This window comes from Balaenoptera acutorostrata, chromosome 8, assembly GCF_949987535.1.
Source record: "Balaenoptera acutorostrata chromosome 8, mBalAcu1.1, whole genome shotgun sequence".
NCBI classification, from domain to species: domain Eukaryota; kingdom Metazoa; phylum Chordata; class Mammalia; order Artiodactyla; family Balaenopteridae; genus Balaenoptera; species Balaenoptera acutorostrata.
Window position 1 is genome coordinate 91,335,815 of NC_080071.1, and position 18,501 is coordinate 91,354,315.

Here is an 18,501-nt window from a genome sequence, read left to right on the forward strand (position 1 = left end):
TTATAAAATTTTCTTGCATTCTTTGGTTGTCTTTTCACTTTCTTGATGTGTCTTTTGAAGCACAAAAGGTTTTAAGTTTGATAACATCTAACTTATCTATTTTTTCTTTTGATGCCTGTGCTTTTGGTGTCATATCTGAGAAACCAGTGCCTAATCCCAGGTCATGAAGACTTAACGCTATGTTTCTTCTAACAGTTTTATAGTTTTACCTCTTACATTGAAGTCCTTGATCCAGTTTGAGTTTATTATTGTATCTAGTATGAGATAGGAGTCCAACTTTTTTCTTTTGCATATGGATATCTAGTTGTCACAGCACCATGTGTTGAGAAGACTATTCTTTCGCACACAGAATGGTCTTGGCAGCCTGGTCAAAAATTTGTTGAATGTAAATGCAAGGGTTTATTTCTGGACTCTCAATCTGTCCCATTGATCTATATATCTCCTCTAATTATCCATTGACCTACATATCTACCGTGTATTGATTACTATAGCTTTGTAGTTAAGTTTTTACATTGAAAAGTGTGAGACTTACTGTTCTTTTTTTAATTACTTACTTTATTTATTTATTTTTGGCTGCATTGGGTCTCCATTGCTGTGTATGGGCTTTCTCTAGTTGTGGTGAGCGGGGGCTACTCTTTGTTGCGGTGCACGGGCTTCTCATTGTGGTGGCTTCTCTTGCTGCGGAGCACGGGCTCTAGAGCGCGTGGGCTTCAGTAGTTGTGGCACGTGGGCTCAGTAGTTGAGGCTCACGGGCTCAGTAGTTGAGGCTCGCGGGCTCTAGAACATAGGCTCAGTAGTTGTGGCACACGGGTTTAGTTGCTCCACGGCATGTGAGATCTTCCCGGACCAGGGCTCGAACCCGTGTCCCCTGCATTGGCAGGCAGATTCTTAACCACTGTGCCACCAGGGAAGTCTGAAACCTACTGTTCTTAATTTTCAAGATTGTTTTGACTATTCCTTGTCCCTTGAATTTGAATAGGAATTTTGTGATCATCTTGTCAATATCTGCAAAGAACCCAGCTGTGATTTTGATCAGGATTGCGCTAAATCTGAATGTGAGTAGTATAGCCATCATAATATAAAGTCTTCCAATCCATGAACAAGAGATGCATTTCCATTTCTCTAAGCCTTCTTTAATTTCTTTGAACATTGCTTTATAGTTTTCAGAGTATAAATTTTGCACTTACTGTGTTAACTTTATTCCTGAGTATCTTATTCTTTCCATGCTATTGTAAATGAATTTGTTTTCTTAATTTCAGTTTGTTCATGGTTACTGTATAGAAATCAATTATTTTGTATATTGATCATCTATTCCTGAAATCTTGCTGAACCCATTTATTAGTTCTAGTTGTTTCAGTGGATTCCTTAGGAACTAGGTGAAATTTTGGAGTTCCGAATTAGCCATCTTCCCATTTCCAACCCCTTGATGACAACTGTGCTTCTCCTCTGAGAAACGTTGGGAGAGGAGGGGCAGCTTGCAGAAGTGGGGGCTAAGCTAAGGGTAATGGGTATGACACCTACACTCTCCAGCCTCAGGAGCCCACGCTTCCCTGCCGCATGATGACCCATCCTTCATCCCAAGCGCAGTGGGAAAAACAGCCTCCCGCCACCCCCAAGGCAGCATCTCCGGGGAGCAGATCTTCCTTCTGGTGGCCTCTTCTCTGCTGTCTTGCTTTTGCAGCGTTTTTATATCTCTTCTGAGTCCTACCTCCTGGAATTACTGCCTTCTATACCACACTGCCCTTTATCATACCCCTTAACTCCATTATTGAAAGTTTGGGGGTAAATACATAGGTGCAGCACCATCAGTAACAACTTAAAACTGAATATCAGCCACTGTAGCCCTGGAAATCCATCAGCCCTTCACGGTCACTTGGAATTCTCTGCATGTAAGCCAAGTCTCACCGTAGGCCCCCAATTACTCCATTCCCCTCACACCCAGAGCCCTCTTTCCCTCTCCAAGACTCTCTTCCTTCCCCCTCTGTAGCTCCCAGCCTCCAATTCCCAAATCCCTGTACCTGGCTGTTAAAGAAGTGTTTGGTCCTCTGAATGACACCCCAAACTCTACCTCTGACCTGTGATTGTATTTCCAAAGCTTTATTGTGATTTTCTGGTCAGCAAAAAAAACCATCTGTTGTCTTCATCTTTTAGCAACCCGTATTACCTGCCAAAGCTTTAAAATCATAGTTTTCCCTTTAAATGATCAAACTGCTGGAATCAGGTGAAATTTCAGGGTTCTGTGTTAGCCGCCTTCCCACTGAATCCTTCTTAGTCAGAAATAGGCTGGGAGCCATTATCACATGTTGAAAATTCAAAATCCTGCTCCTCAAACTTTGCAGAATGATCTCAGAATCATTCTGCCCTTAGTCCTTCTCTTTTTTGCATGACTAATGAAACTTTGTTGCTTTATTCTTTCAAAATATCTCTAGCTATACTAGCTATTTGATACCTTCCTATTTAAGGTTGGCTATTCTTCGAGGGACTTTTGTAGTCATTTTTTATTTTTATATTCCATCCAATGCATTACTAAACGCAATCATTTCCACATGGAAACAGTGTTGATTCTGCAAAAATAATCAGTAAAGCCATCACTGTCTTAGCATCCTTAATAATTTTATCTTCTAGCTTGGGTTTGGTAAATGAAGTCCACAGGGACAATGGAAACACAAGCAAAGAGATACATGCAGTATGTTGTCTGCCATTCCAAAGCGTGTTTAAAATACCCCATGAATCTAGAATTCTCAGTGGATCCCCAACGGTGAGAATTCACCCACCCAAGACTCAACATGAGTGCAAGGCAACTGTGTTATGTCTTCAATGGAGTACGCTGGGTGCTGACATCCCTGAAAGGCCACATTTTTCCCTTGGAACCTGAATTCGCTTCAAATGCGTAATGTAGACAATGGTGTCCTAAGAAACATGAATAATCAAGGAACCGGATCATATTCTTTCTTACTTGTATTACTTCCTTGTATGATGCTAACTTTTCCTTTGTTTTGAAAACAATAATATAACAGTGAAGGGCAAGATAGGGCAACCCATAGTTCCTTTTGCTTTCAGTCCTCCCTTACACATCAATAAGCCTAACTAAGGTAGGGAGTGCTGGTAGGGCTTGTGCAAAAAACAAAGTGTGGTTAAAACAGTTGGGTTCATTTTGTGAAGCATTCCCATGGTCCTGATAAGGATAAAACACACACACACGTACGAGCTATGAAATACAAGTTGTGTGATTTCTGTGATTCCACATATCAGTTAAATGCACTTATATTTGCTTTTAAAACTGGCTTCACAATGGATGGATTGGGAGTTTGAGATTAGCAGATGCAAACTATTCTACATAGAATGGATAAACAACAAGGTCTTACTGTATAGCACAGGGAATTATAGTCAATATCCTGTGATAAACTATAATGGAAAAGAATATCAAAAAGAATATATATACACATATATAGAACTGAATCACTTTGCTGTACACCAGAAACTAACACAACATTGTAAATCAAGTATGCTTCAATAACAAATTAATTAAAATAAAATAAAATTTAATGGGCTTCGCATAAAGATGGATGGTAAAATTCATGCTAATAATTTAATATTTTATTACTTTTTCTTTACTTAGGATATTAAATAAGTTTTTGAAATGATGTGAAACTCTGAAAGACACACTGTGAATATAGGGAAAAGCTTTACATTACATAGCTTTAAGTGTACTTTCCCCTGTTTTTTGAACAAGGGACCTGCGTTTTCAATTTGCTCTGGGCCCACAAATAGTGTAGCCAGCCCTGCAACATGGGACAAATGGAAGTCACTTCCCTGGCTGCCTAGCCAAGGGCAGCAAAACAAAGATGTAAATAAATAATTCACAACATAATGCTCGCTAACGATAAGCACCGGGCAGAAAACTAAGGAGGCCAGGATGGCCAGAGCAAGTCAGAGGGGATCTGGGAATAAGATCTTGAAGCCCTGCAAGCAATGTTAAAGACTGGATTTTAGGAATTTGTTGTTATGCTATCATTTTCATCAGAGTAACAAGATCTGATTTATGTTTCCGAAAGCATCGTTTCGGCTGCGGTGGCTGTGTGGGGAGTAGCCTGGAGGGAGGCAGGAGCGGAAGTCAGGATAACGTTGCAGTTCAGGCAATGCTGGAGGTCCAGGCCAGCGCAGCTTCCCTCGGATGTGGGGACGTGAGGTCCGCTGGAGGGGAGCCCCGCAGGGCACCGCAGCGCCTTCACCGATGTAAGAGGGCTGCTGAAGGAGTAGGTGCGGGAGGAACCAAAAGTTAGGTTTTGAACGTTTAAATTTGCATGGCCTCAAAGCAAAGACGTCTAATCGTCCTCAAATATGCACAAAACCCCTCCCACCCCGGCTTTGGCTGCGCGCTCAGAGAGCGGCTGCCCTGGAGGCCGGGCCAGTCCTCCAGAGCACCGAGAGCGCCGGCCAGAGCGGTGGCATCCCCTCCCGACCGCAGGGATGTCTGCTGACGCGGCGGAATCAACGAGGCGCCTGCGCATGGGCGCTCGGCGGCACCGTCAGCTTTTACGTCATCGCGGGCGCGACGCCCCGAGGGACAGTCTGAGGTCCGGCTCGGCGGGGAGGTTTGGTGGCGGGACCGGCCGGGAAGATGCCAGTGGCGGTGATGGCGGAAAGTTCTTTTAGTTTCAGAAAGTTGCTGGATCAGTGCGAGAACCAGGAGCTCGAGGTAACCATTCGCCTCGTGGGGTCGCGCGTGGCTTCGGGCCGCGCCGGTCTCCAGGGTAACGGGGCCTGGGGCCCGCGGGGCTTGGGGCCGGCCGCTTGCGGGCGCGGGAGCTGGGCGTGTGGGGTCCGGGCCGCCGGGGCCTGCTCCGAAGGCGAAGCATCCAGGCCTGGCCTCCCCGAACTCGCTCGGAGCTTTCTGTTGTTTGTCTTAAGCTAGTGAGCCCGAAAACGCTGTGCATCTTTGCTCCTAACATCCTTTATGCTTCTCGTATTAAACTAAATCTCTTTCCTCCCCATTGTGGGGAGAGGTGGCGAATGTGGATATTATTAAAGACGTTTGTGCAGGCATACACACGGACCAAGAAAATGTGATCATTGTAACCTTTTATTCGGAAAACCCTTCTTAGTCTCTTGTTATCACTGAAGCTTACCGTTTGTTTTCATTAGAGCAGGTGAAAGTTATATCATGCAACTACTAAAGTAATTAAGGGTTGTTGTTTTTTTTTTCTTAGAAAGGCACTTAAAGACATTTATAGCATTGGTATAAAAAGCTAATTAACCAAAGGAGGCAACTGCCAAGAAGCAGCCGCTCTCTAACAAACACTTGATAGATGTCTTCTGAATGAATTAAAATTGAATGAGGGGAGTAGTGTCTTTGTAACTCAGCTGTGATGTTTTTCTCTTTATTACTCATTTATGTAGCTATTCAACGTATTTGGTATAATGGGCAGAATCATATTGCTTTAGGAATCTGTTGGAAATACTTTCTATAATAGTGAGGCTATTTAAATAAGAATTTGAGAACTGGGAAAGGGATCCCATTTAAATACTCTTGTGCATATGAAGACACAGAGGCCCAGAGGGGGAGAAATCACATCTGATGACAGATCTAAACTTAATACTCTGGGTTTTTAGTGTGAGATACTTCTCTAAGCTGTTTCTCCATCTGTAATAGTAAGTACTATAAAATATACTTACTCTTTAGATGAGTTAAGAAAATACTTTTAAAAATATAAAAGTATAAGAATAAATGAGGCTTTTATCTTTTGTTTTTTGACCTTACAGGCTCCAGGAGGAATTGCTACACCCCCAGTGTATGGTCAGCTTCTAGCTTTATATCTGCTTTATAATGACATGTAAGTACCTTTTATCTAAAGCTAAGAGAAGCATCTTCCTCAAGAAATTATTCTTGCATTGAAGTACCATCACTAAAGCATAGGCACAAGGAACTATACTTTTCAGTGTAATACTTAATATGTTTATTTCGTATATTGAATCATGACTTAAGAAATTATGATTAGGCTGAGTTATTTTAAAATACACCTGTGCTACATATACCTTGTAAAAAACATTCCAATTTGTTATGAGAAACTGCATTGTCAGTAAATTCCTTTAAATCTATTGATCTTTTCTTTATTCTCTTGTTATAAAACCTCTGTCTTTTATGACCTCTGTTTACTTAACTTCACATGTAAAGTTTACTTAACTGTTTAAACTGTGTACTTAACTCACAGTCTCTATTGAGACTGAGAGAAACTGCAAGGGAAGATTGAGAAGACTAAGAGGAATTTGCTACTAACATGTATGACAGTTCTTGAAAGGTTTTTGTTTTTTAATTTTTCCTAATTCACGTTCATTGAAGAAAAGTCGGAAAGTACGGTTGTGCAAAAAGAGTCCCTTGTAGTTCTGCAACCCACTGACGGTTACTGTGAAATTTTGTTTTAAATTCTTCTAAGCCTTTTCATTTCATACCTTTTAAACTAAACTGAGATTTTCATTATTCACGTAGCATATAAATTATCTGTTTCCTGTTTTATAATCTGTCGTCATATGCTTGATGTCATTCAAGCTTGCGAACTCTTTAAAAAAACAAAAAACAAAAAAACTACCTTGAAGTTTTGGTGGCTCTATATCCACTAGTAGGACGAGGGGTCATGATAAGGAGAAAAGCACTGTGTACTGTGTATATTGTCACGGAATGCCAGGACCCTGAAAGTGTATGAATTTGTTTATTTTATATATGAATAAATTATTTAGGCAGTTCTATTTAAGTCTTTGTAGTGCTGCCTCAATTTAAGATCTGTATTATTAATAAAAATTTCACTAAAAATGGCAAAACATTACTTTGGTAAAAATATTTCATGTCTTTTATCTGGAAAACCACTGTTACTTCCCCTGGATAAATTCATTATATGAATTTCACTCTGTATTTTATAGAGTATTTTAAAGTATGCTTCTGGGATCTAGAATTTTAAACATTTACGGAGGTGATTTTTTTTAATTGCTTATTCTTTCTTGGGGGGATGTAAATTAGGAATAATGCAAGATATCTTTGGAAAAGAATACCACCTGCTATAAAATCTGTAAGTAGTCTTCAATATACCTTACTATTTTAATATAGTAATGACATTCATTTCAAAAGCAATCTCTTAAAAGTTTCTGTTTTCTTTTTCATGTGGATCACAGAAATAGTTATTAAACTGGTATTAAAGTTTAAGAACAGATCTACAAATTCCTCTAATCAGAAATTTTAATTTCCCTTGGATGGTACAGAAATCTGTGCTCAACTTCTGCTCATCAGATTTCTTAAGACACTTCGTAGAAGTGTCACTTTACGCAATAAACAACTGGGTCAGTTTAGGTAAAAGTTTGGTTTTTGTTAGTTTTTATTTTTTAACTGATTAGTGCAGTTTCCTATAATGGTATTTATTTTGCAACCAGTATTATTTACAAGAACACTCTAAAAATAATAATTATTCAGAGCATTAAGATTATTTTTGCTAATTAGGATTTTAGATTTCTTGTTTTTCATGTGAGAATAGATGAACTCACTTAAAAGTTTCTTCCAAGATGGAATGAAGTAAATTTTTAATTTCAGGTGATTCACTGTGTCTAGCTTAAATGTGAAGTGAATTTTTTGTCCATTCACAGAGCATTAGTAAGAATTCACCTAAATTCCTTTGTTCATTATTGATATTCAGCAGCAGATCAGATTAGCATTTATACTCTCTTTCTTTCCTCCACATTCTATTAAGTAAGTTTGGAATGTTCCTCCAGCTTCATTGGTTTAAAATAAAGCTGTAAATTAGATGCACAGTTTCAGTGATATTAGTGGGAACTTTATCCTTAGGCTACATTTTATGACATCTTAGATTGGGAGTCTATATTATTAGCCATTTTGCTACTATTTTTGCCCTAAGAATAGATACATGTATTTTATGTACATGTATATGTGGATTAGTACATGTTCTGTATATTATACATAAGTATATATGAAATGTAAGTAAATGTATATCTTCAAAAAACAATGTTTCAGATAACTAATTCCTAAACTTATTTGTGAAATATTGTTGGACTACTTTCTCATGCCTTAATTTTCTGTTAATAAAACATGCAAATAAATTCTACAGTACTGTTCAAAGCATTTGAAAACCTTTTTGATAGTGGTTGGGCTGAAAAAGTAATTACACCTCTTAAAAGAAATGTTGAATTATGTTTTAAGATACAGTTGTTGGTATGTGTGCAGAGTGAATATCCTCAAATGAGGCAATGATATTTATTGCAGGCAAATTCTGAACTTGGGGGAATTTGGTCGGTAGGACAAAGAATCTGGCAGAGAGATTTCCCTGGGATCTATACCACCATCAGCGCTCACCCGTGGTCTGAGACGGTCCAGCCAATCATGGAGGCACTTAGAGGTAGTGTTTCTTTGTGGCTCAGAATTAAGTCAGACTAGACCTGTTCCCCTAAGGTGCCGGGGTGTTGAAGTAAGTCGATAATGTGTGTGAAAATAGGTACGCTCTGCTAGGTGAGTAGGGTTTTCAGAAGTCTTTTTTAGATTTGCTGTAATCATGCTTTGATTTCACGTTGCTTGAGTTTATATCGGCAGCTGAGGGCCTCACTGTCTATTAATTTAATTCTAGAAGTGAAGTTGCGTGTCAGTAAGAGGTGGTTTTTTTTGCTACTGAAATGAAACGTAATATTCTAGTAAGTCCAAGTCATGAGTTGGATAAGATTTCAAGCCCGCATGTTTGAAAGTAGAGACTGCTTTGGACTCTGTGGACCTCAGCATTTGATGGGGTTGTCTCCAGCTTCTGGATTTATGATTAATCAATTCAGTACACAGATGCTCGAACTTTTTTTAATCATGCTGAAAGATTGCAAGTCTGGTGCGACATAGCACTGATCCTGCAACAAAACTCCACCGTGCTTCTCTCTTTCCATTCTCCCACCCCCAGCGTTTGCTTCCAGTCTTCTTGGTTCCCCCTCTTATATGTTGTTGTACCCTTACTTCTCGTCACCTTGTTTCTCTGGTCACGGTCTGCCCTCACTGTCTGCCCTTCTGCTCTGGAGGCGTCAGCGAGCAGAAGTTGTTGAGAATTGCTCATCACTGGCAGGGCGTGTCAGCTTTTCAGGGGGCAGGAGGTAGAGATTGCTTCTGAGGTGTACCTGGTTCTTGGCGTGGTAAAGCAGAGCAGTGTGAGTGAGAAAACAGGAGGCACTGACTTTAAGCTTGGGGGAAATGAGCGGGAGCCCGGGGCCAGCAGCTGGCTGGGAGGGAGGTGTGGGGAGTATTACTGAGCTGCCCTGGTGCGGTAGGGGCAGCTTCGGGTCTTCGCACTGAAAACAGCCTTAACCTCTTTGCATAAGCCCTGAGGAGCTGGGATACAGAGCTTCAGCCAGAGCAAGACAGGGAAGGGCAGAGGAAATACCTTCCCTGCCCTGCAGAAGCCCATTCACCGAGTAAGGGAGCCCAGATGCCACAGGCCTGGGTGGCCATCCGCCCTGGAATTTAAGGGCAGAGGTGGGTTGGGAAGGACCGCAAGCTCACCTTCCCTTGTGTCTCCAGTGCCGGCAGTTGGCAGTTCCTGGCAGATAATAGGCACATTTAAGTATTTGTTGAACGAAAGAATGAGCATTCTCTTAGGGTCTCCCCAGGACTGTCCCAGGATGAATTGCCAGCAATCTGAGGTACGAGCTCAACTCACTCCACCTTCCAGCTTGTCGTTGTAACGTGTGCCCTCCTGAGGTCACACATCTCATAGATCTCCCGGGCCACATAGTGACTGGGGAGAATGCGGATGTCAGATTCATTGGTGCTGAGAGGTTAAAAGCCGCCTGAGTGTCTGACTGATGCTGTGGGTCACTGAGCCTTGATTTCTGCTTTCCTTGGCAGTCTGCTGTGCGTCCCCTTGTGTGTTTCTCGTCTCTCCATTCTGTTTTTCTCTTTCATTCACATTCTATTCTTGTTCTGTTCCCCATGTTTTTCAAATCTGAAATCTGACCAGAGTACTTGAACTAAAGTGAATGTTTTTAAAATTGGCAAGCTTACCGAATGAATGTAGTTTTTGGTGCACACTTGTATTTTCCTCTTTCATTGTTGCTCTCGGTTCTTTTCCACTGAATGTCTGCAGCCTTGAACAGAAAAACTTCCTTTATCCCTAAGCTGTATTAGAAGTCTGACTTAAGGTCATTTGCTGAGAGCTGGTAGCAAGAAGGAAGGAATTGGAAGAGGAGCAAACAGTGGCTCAGTGAAAGCCAGGGAGGGTGTCAGCCTCAGTGAGAAATGACGAAACGTGATTGACCGTCCGCGATTTTTAAGGCAGATTGGGAGCACAAAGCCTAAGGCTGGGGTCGGGCCCGCTTGGGTCCTGGTGAGACCTTCCACAAGCCTGTGTTCAGCACATACTTCCTTAGAGATGCTGGGCCCCTCGGGGGATATAAAGATATAAAAGCCCTCCTGTAGAGACGTTCCGGATGTAATTGAGATGATGGGGTGGGGAGGGGTGCAGTGTACACCATAGGTGGTAAAAGATTGCTTGTTAATAAGTAAACGTTACTGTGAGTTCAGAGAAGGGCGGAGATGGCAGTGACTCCAGTGCCACAGGGAGAGTTCATAAACAGACCTAGGACTAGAAGAGAGGAGGGCGGTTCAGACCACGCAGCAGCATAATAAACCCAGCGCCCGGGGCTGAGAAGGTGTAAGGCTTCTCTGAGAGCCAGCAGGCTGCTTTGGAGCAAAGTGTGTCTGCGGGGACTGGTGTGGCTGTTAGGCAGGGTCCCGGGGTGGAGAGCAGATGTTCTTATGTTGCAGGGCCATCTTGTGCGTGGATACTTGCCTATTGAGTGTGGAAAGTGAAGCCCAGAATACTTCCTGAGCATGTTGAAGGCAGGTGGCGGATCCTTTGTGTTACTCGGGGAGCGGTGGCGGGAAGACGGGCCAGCTGGGCTCCACTTCCTACCGTTTGGTTGTTGGCTCTGCCTCATTCCTGAGTTATTTAACGTGGAAATTTAAGCCTGGGGCGGGGGTGGGAATCCCACATGTGGTCTCCAGGGAGGAGGTTTTGTTGCTGGAATTGCTCGCAGCCCCTTTTCTGTGAGGCTCAGGCATTCGGGATTTGCCCCTGAATGGCGGCAAGAGTTCAGAGTAGACTTGAAAGTTAGGAAGGTGCTCTAGTTACAGGGTTTGCTCTGCAACTCCCAGGTGTGGTCCTATATCAGAGGCCCTGATGAGAAGGGACCACTAATTATGGGACTAGGTAATTTCTGCTCCATTCATTCTAGTTTTTATAAGTGAGATAAAAGAAAAATTTTGAAATAGACATCCCAATGTATCCCAAATTTAAATGAAATTTTCTTAGAGCTGGAGTCTTGTGTATATTAACTTGTTTCCATCTTTGTAATTTTTATTGTCACCTGAGATTTTTTGACCTAAGAGGAAGTATAAGAAATGCATGTGTTTATTCAGCAGTATTTGAGCCCCTCTTACATGTTAGGCGCCTACAGCTGTACCTGTAAACATGGAAATCTTTAGGTTGATGTAGTCGTGCTTATCAAATTGGGACAAGGACAGTGATGGAAGAATTTAATTGTGTGTCTCAAACATGCCGGCTCTTGTGGTTCACTGTTTGCCAAACCTCCCCTCCCGCAATAGATGCCACCCGGAGGCGAGCCTTCGCCCTGGTCTCTCAGGCGTATACGTCCATCATCGCCGACGATTTCGCCGCCTTTGTTGGACTTCCCGTGGAAGAGGCTGTGAAAGGTATTTGGGGCTTACTTTTTACTCTCAAGGAAAACGGAAGTGTAAATTATAGGTCCACGGTCGCTTATCTGAAACCATTGGAACAGGATGTGTTTTGGAGTTTAGGTTGTGTGTGTTCTTTAGAAAGGGGATGGGAGACCCGCACTGCACAAACCCCGGCAACCCGCACCTTGTGGCCAAGCCCGCTCGTACTTCTGCAGGCAGCACAGAGTGCACACTTCCACACAGTGGGCATGAGGGAGGAGTGTACGTAAGACTTGGGGGTTCACATCAGATTTCGCCACCACGTGAGTTAAAGAAAACTTTTTGGTTCATAGAGTTTTTTTGACTTATGCGTGTGGATAAGAAATTTCGGGTTTGTGTTTACTAAAGCACTTTTTGCCAAAGACAGGCACCAATTAGAGATGTCTTAGAACAGGAGCTTTGTAAAGGAGTGCTTTGCCATTTTTATGAAATTAAAATTTGACTGTGTCTTTGAGATGTACGCTTGTTGCATGTGATTATTCTAGCTCTTTCCTTATGGAACTTCTTTGATGTTCCTGTAGTTATTTCTTATCATGGTACCCATGGTCTGACCCCTGAATATTTTCTACTTTTATCTCTAAGACCTTTGATCAACTCCTGAGCCCTGCTAAATGATAGTGAGCCCTCCAAGTTGATGCCCGGGAAGGAAAAATTAGAGCTGCTGTTGACTAAGAGTGGGAGGGAAAAGGAAGGTGGTGAGAACAGTGAGTTACTGGAAGAAAAAGGTAGCGAATGGGGTACAGAGTCAAGCATTCGATAACATTCCCACACCTGAGCCCCAGGTTACAGCATAGTTGTTACAAGTGGTAGAAAACGTGAGATGCAAGAAGGTAAAGGATGTGCACGTTATTTTCTTCTAAACGTGCCAGGTGGGTAACATTATATTCATAATTCTGAGCTTAAACTTTGTAACGTCTTTAAATTATTTCTCTTCCTTTGAAAATCAGCACTGGCTAGGTGAGGGTTTGGTTGGCGGGTTTTCTCAGGGAAGGAAGTTTTAGTTGGTCTGGAGCTCGCATTTAGAAATCCCTGTTTCACTCTTCCGTGGTGAAGGTGGTCTCACCCCAGCATCCCTTTTCAGCCCAACTTTTCCCTCACCATTTCTTAACAGTAACCTAGGTGCTTGCACCCCACTCTTAGCCACTGGTTTCCAAACGTGCTTTTGCATTTTCATTTTTCAGGCCATGCCCAAACTGTCCCCTCCCCTTGCTAGATTTCTGTAGAATATTAGTACTGCATGTGCCTTGTGGCGTTGTTTTATGATGATGGATATGTTGGATTCTCCAGTCAAAATATGAGCTCCATTAAGCACCACAGATTATAAATTTCCAAGGCCTAGCACAGTTCTAGACGCATAGACGGCAGGTTAATGAACGTTCTTATAGTAAATCATACTGTTACTTACTAATACAAACATTTATTTGTTTTGACTATTTTGAAATTGATCCATAATTTATTATCTAATAAATAGTATATCCCAGAGTCCATACTCTTTAACTGACTGAGTGTGAATCCTGGTACCCTTCCCCATGCTAGCTATGTGACCTAAGGCAATTTACTGGAATTCTCTAAACTTCCTTTTCCACGTTTGTTCAATTATGGTGATATGTCCCCTTTACAGAGTTGTTGTGGTGATTACGTAAAGTGATCCCTGTAAAAGCACCTAGCACAGTACCTATTGGCCAGCCCTCTGTGTTGTGTATGTATGCTGTTGTTTTTATTATCACCATCGTCTTTGTTATTACTGATGTAATGATAATAGAAAATACTAAATAAGTCTTCCTTATGTCTATCTTTAATAAGGTTTGATCAGGTTAATACTATAATATATATATATATTATAGAAAACTAATCATCTGTTAGTGATTATATCAGCCTGATAGAATAAAATCATAGATGTTTCAGAAATATTTCAAAAATAAGTTCCCATGAGAATGCCGTCTCTAGTATACCCTTCTAGTAAAAATACACATTACAGGTTAATCTACACACGTCAGGTCTCCCATACAAGTAGTGTCATTGAAAGATTGTGAATCTTGTAAATGAAAAGTTTTTGGTTTTTTTAATTCATTTCTGTGTTAAATACACATTTTTAGGTATCCTAGAACAAGGATGGCAGGCCGACTCCACCACAAGGATGGTCATGCCCAAAAAGCCAGGTAGGTGGCGCTCTTCATCCGTCTTGCAGCACTGAACTCTTGTAAGATCACTGAAGTTTTTCAGGCATTGAATTTGAATAATTTGATATAAAATTCTGCTATACTAACAAAATGAGAGTGACTCATGTTAAATACAGATATAGGATGGACACTTAGGGTAGAAGGGATCTTAAAGGTCACCTGCTTTTACCTTAATTTTTTTTTTAATGTACTTCGTACATAAACTATTTTATGTGAGTGTTTCATAATCCTTATTACAACTTAATTTTTAATAAGTATTAATCTCTCGTTCTTTTATGGGGCCATTTCTAACTGCTTATTCTTAATATCTAAACTATTGCCTTTTAAAAAGATATTTGAAATATTCAGAAATTCCCCTTTTCTCCTCATGCTGTAGACACATAGACTCTTCTCCTAAACAAGATTTTCAGTGGCTTTAACTTTCACAAAATTAAGGTCTCTGGCCTTTACAGGCCTTAAATGATCTGGCCTGTCCTCATTGTCTCCACCTGAATTCCTGGTCCCTCGGCCTTCCTCTCTGAAATGAGCCACGTTCCTTCCTGCAAGGAGGCGCCACTCCCTCCCGCTCACCAGGAGTGGCCTTTCCTGCCCTGTCCTTAGAGCTGGGCGCAGTGCCCACACCCGTAAACCTTCTGATCTGCCTCATCCCAGAGTTCCTTCCGTCTGCTCTGAATCCCTGTTGTTAGGCATTGTTGACCCCACGGTAAAGTGGCGCACAAACCACCATGTGCGCAGACCTGCGAGGGTGCAGAGGAGTGATGAGACGGGGTCCCGTCAATCTAGATGGTGAGAGAAGACTGCTGCAGTAAAAAACCAGTGTAATAAAATAGAGCGTAACTGTTGTCTCTGTCTGAATGCCACTGCCTTAAAAATGACATGTTCTATGTGAAGGTTCTTTACAATGACTTCTGTAAATTGGGCTCTACATTTTATTTAGTTGCAGGGGCCCTGGATGTTTCCTTTAACAGGTTTATTCCCTTTTCAGGTATGTATTTTCATATGCTCATTTAAAAATTGTTTCACTCTTTTTCTTGTTTGCTGTTGTAGTATTTATTTTTCTTAGCTCTAATCTTATAAACAAAGGGATGAAATCCTAACTTGGTATTTATAATAGTACATCTGGTTACAACCGTGAACGTGTGGGCTGCCCTCTGTAGCTTACCTGGAGGTAGTGATCCCCTCTGGCCTGGCTGCAGGGTGTCCTGTAGGGGAGGCGTGATTGAGCTTCTCACCAGCACTGATGCAGACACGGCCCCAGGCTGACACGTGGTAGCTTAAAAGTTAGAAGTAAACTTTTGGGGGATGGGGTCCGTTGTGGGTTTTTTGTTCACTGACAGTTGAGTAGTCTAGAGGAGTGCCTGGCATGTGGTTAGCCCTAGGTGACTATGGAAGTAAATGTCACGTGGGGAGGGTCTTTCCAAGAAGAGCTATGTTCCCCTGGTAGACGGATTACCTGTTAAAAGTATTTTTAACCTTCGTGTGGAAAACTTCAGTAACAGCAAAGCCAGACATGCCTTTACTCCCAGTTTGGGAAAACTACTCATAAGAATTGACACTTCTTGGCTTGTTTTTTTTAAATGTCCAAGATCAAGGCAAAGCTAAGAAAGTTTCCGTATTGTTAAATTAAAGACATTGGAGGGCGGGGGTGGCAGTACCAAAGATCTGTGGCCCTGGTGTCTGACTTGAGTGTGTTTCTCTCTCCACCGCGCAGAGCCTGCCCCCGTCCCGCCCATCCCCAATGAACAGCAGTTAGCCAGACTCACCGATTACGTGGCTTTCCTCGAAAACTGACTTACCATTCTGAGTTCAAGATCCACCTTCAGCATCCTAAATACTGGCAGAAAAATGTAAAATTTTTATTTTCAATTTTATTGGATGCATTAAGCACCTCAGCATTCCTTACTGAGTATGTGATAAAATACGTATATAATATAAAGTGTATTATATATATTTTGTCCTTAAACATGCTGAATGGTTGTTGAAACAGTTCTCATTTTGTAATATTTGACAGTTTGGATGGAGCCCATCAGTATTAGGCAGTCAGTTTATATCTCCTAGTGAGTCGTAAAATGCAGCTCTCCTGCCTCGTGTAGAACAGTGGTTGTCAGCTGTTTTCTTCTGCCCCGGCTCACAACACACTCCCATCTCTACCACAGGTTGATAGTTGCAGTGATGCATCTGGGGTTTGAGGAGGACTGTCCCCAGGGGCGGTATCTGAAGTGCTGGGGACTCTGATTCACCCCCTTTGGAGAATATGCTCTTCTTCTCTCCCCTCCTGAGAATCACAAATACAAAATGCTGAGATAGAGCTGGGGAGCAAAGACTGTCTTCCTAGTAAACCAGCCTGTGAACTTTAGATTTCTTTCTGAGAGTGTGAGTACATCCATTGCTGGCAGTGGAGGGCTTGCTGTGAAAATGCAACTTATTAAAGACATTCATGAGAAGTATTAAGTTGTAATATTTCCTTTCAGAAGAAGGGAAGCGTAAGTGTGGAATGCATTGTTTGGGAAAGAAGCTAGTAAGTGATACACTTTGTACGACTGTCCTGCAGCCTATTGGTTGCTTATATTTAGCCCTTGGGTCAAGGTCTGCCCTTTGGAGAAATACTGAGCAAGTCTTTCATTTTTTTGTGTGACAGCCCTCTGAATATTTGAAGTTGTTTATTGTATCTTCAGGTTAAAACCACCCCCTAGTTCATTTATTCTGCATTTGTTCAATAAATATTTAATTGAATTCTTCAACTGTTTTTTCAAAGGTAGTTTCTAGAAGTTTCACTATCCTGTCTTCCTATGGATGTGTTCTAGTTTGTCATTGTCTCTTTTAAATTACGAATTTCTTAATTAAATAGAAATGACCTATATAGTGGTAATTACATGATTCATGTTTTTCACTCATTTTAAATAGACTTTACTGGCTATTTCAGCTATTGTTAACATTTATGAAAATACCTGTTCAATTAATGTTTTATTTAACCTTGATATAAGTCATGTTGTTAAAACTTCTTGTTTTACAATTGAGGAAATAGAAATTCAAGAAATCAGAGAGGATCAATACCTAGAAAGTAACAGTGCTAGTTTGCTAGTTTTTGAACTTCCAGGTTTAAGGACAAATTGTATCCATGGGTCTTAGTTTTAATAGATTGGAATCAACCCAGATGCTCATCAGTAGGAGACCAGTTGGGTAAACGGTGGTGTACAGTGTGGTGGTGCCATGCAGCTGTAGAAGGCGTGTGCGTGCGTGTGTGCGAGCGTGCGTGCGTGTGTGCGAGCGTGCGTGCGTGTGCGAGCGTGTGTGTGTGCGTGCGTGCGAGAGTGAGTGAAGACCTCGGTGTGCTAAAAGTGATCCCAAGTGAAAACGCAAGGCACCGGGGGTTTACACTGTTATTCTGAGGGTAAGAAAGGGTGAATGCATACACATGTGCATACATGCACATTTACTTGTATTTCAAGCAGAAGCCATTGAAGGATAAACCAAAAACTAATAACAATGGTTCCCTAAAATGGAAGGGGAGGACAGTCGAACATAGAGAAAAAATTATTTCAGGTGACTCATAGTATTTCATAGTATTTTGTCTTACATTATCAATGGGATACATACAAAGGACAAAAAATCTCAAACTACTGAATATGATTTCATGGTTAATTTCAAAAACTATCTTGTTATCATTATTTGATAATAATTACCATTATTATTAAAAGTATATTATAGGATAAAACCAATTGGAAATTACATAACTTAATGTTAGAAGCTAATCTGAAATTTGACTCAACAACCTCATATGGTTTATTTTTCTTTCTAAACAGTAAATATTTCCTAGCTCTGCCCATCTGTAAAGGCCTAAGAATAATTATAAGCCAGTAACAATGAGAACCACTAATGTCCAGGTTGTGGTCTCTAAATTCCATTTTCAACTAAATAGAACAAGAACTTATTTGCAAAATGGTTAATACTAGGTCTGGGGCAGTAATTGTAGGTTGGTGCTTCCCTGGTGGCGCAGTGGTTGAGAATCTGCCTGCCAATGCAGGGGACCCGGGTTCGAGCCCTGGTCCAGGAAGATCCCACACGCCACGGAGCAGCTAAGCCCGTGTGCCACAGCTACTGAGCCTGCGCTCTAGAGCCCGTGAGCCACAACTACTGAAGCCCGTGCACCTAGAGCCCGTGCTCCACAACAAGAGAAGCCACCACAATGAGAAGTCCTGTGCACCGCAACGAAGAGTAGCCCCCGCTTGCCACAACTAGAGAAAGCCCGCGCGCAGCAATGAAGGCCCAATGCAGCCAAAAATAAATAAAAATAAAAATTAAAAAAAATAAAATTGTAGACTGTACAGTTGTACAGATATCTGGTAGAAGATGTCCTAGGTTCAAGTTTCAAAGGCTAATAAGGTTTTTCAAAAGGTTATAGAAGCCAATTTGAAGGAGTTCCCACTGGCTAAACGTGAGACAAATTGAGCATGAAAAATAGGTATATGTGTTTATATTTTTAACCCCAAGGTCATAATTATATTAGAAAAACCTCATCATATACAAGAAAGTACACTCGCTTATTTATCAATTTTC

The 18,501-nt window shown here is 41.5% G+C and overlaps 1 protein-coding gene across 3 annotated transcripts; it reads left to right on the top strand.

Annotated features, from left to right (window-relative positions):
* Window positions 1-4,541: 4,541 nt before the first annotated feature.
* COPS8 (COP9 signalosome subunit 8) lies at window positions 4,542-16,685 on the top strand. Of its 3 annotated transcripts, none has more exons than XM_007184773.2 (8): window positions 4,542-4,699; window positions 5,764-5,834; window positions 7,013-7,061; window positions 8,264-8,396; window positions 11,633-11,740; window positions 13,861-13,923; window positions 14,882-14,929; window positions 15,656-16,685. In XM_007184773.2, exons 1-8 carry the CDS (start codon window positions 4,622-4,624, stop codon window positions 15,733-15,735), a joined length of 630 nt encoding a protein of 209 aa, XP_007184835.1. In that variant the 5' UTR covers window positions 4,542-4,621; the 3' UTR covers window positions 15,736-16,685. The 3 variants fall into 3 exon arrangements, with proteins under 3 accessions (XP_007184835.1, XP_057407758.1, XP_057407759.1); XM_057551775.1 differs by having other exon boundaries at window positions 14,888-14,929; XM_057551776.1 differs by lacking the exon at window positions 14,882-14,929.
* Window positions 16,686-18,501: the final 1,816 nt, after the last annotated feature.

Excerpts from the sequence above, each read along its gene's own strand:
- COPS8 (XM_007184773.2), top strand. The coding sequence starts at position 4,622 with ATGCCAGTGGCGGTGATGGCGGAAAGTTCTTTTAGTTTCAGAAAGTTG. Across the intron at positions 8,397-11,632 it reads AATCATGGAGGCACTTAGAG|ATGCCACCCGGAGGCGAGCC; the intron begins GTAGTGTTTCTT and ends CTCCCGCAATAG. Across the intron at positions 14,930-15,655 it reads CAGGTTTATTCCCTTTTCAG|AGCCTGCCCCCGTCCCGCCC; the intron begins GTATGTATTTTC and ends TCCACCGCGCAG.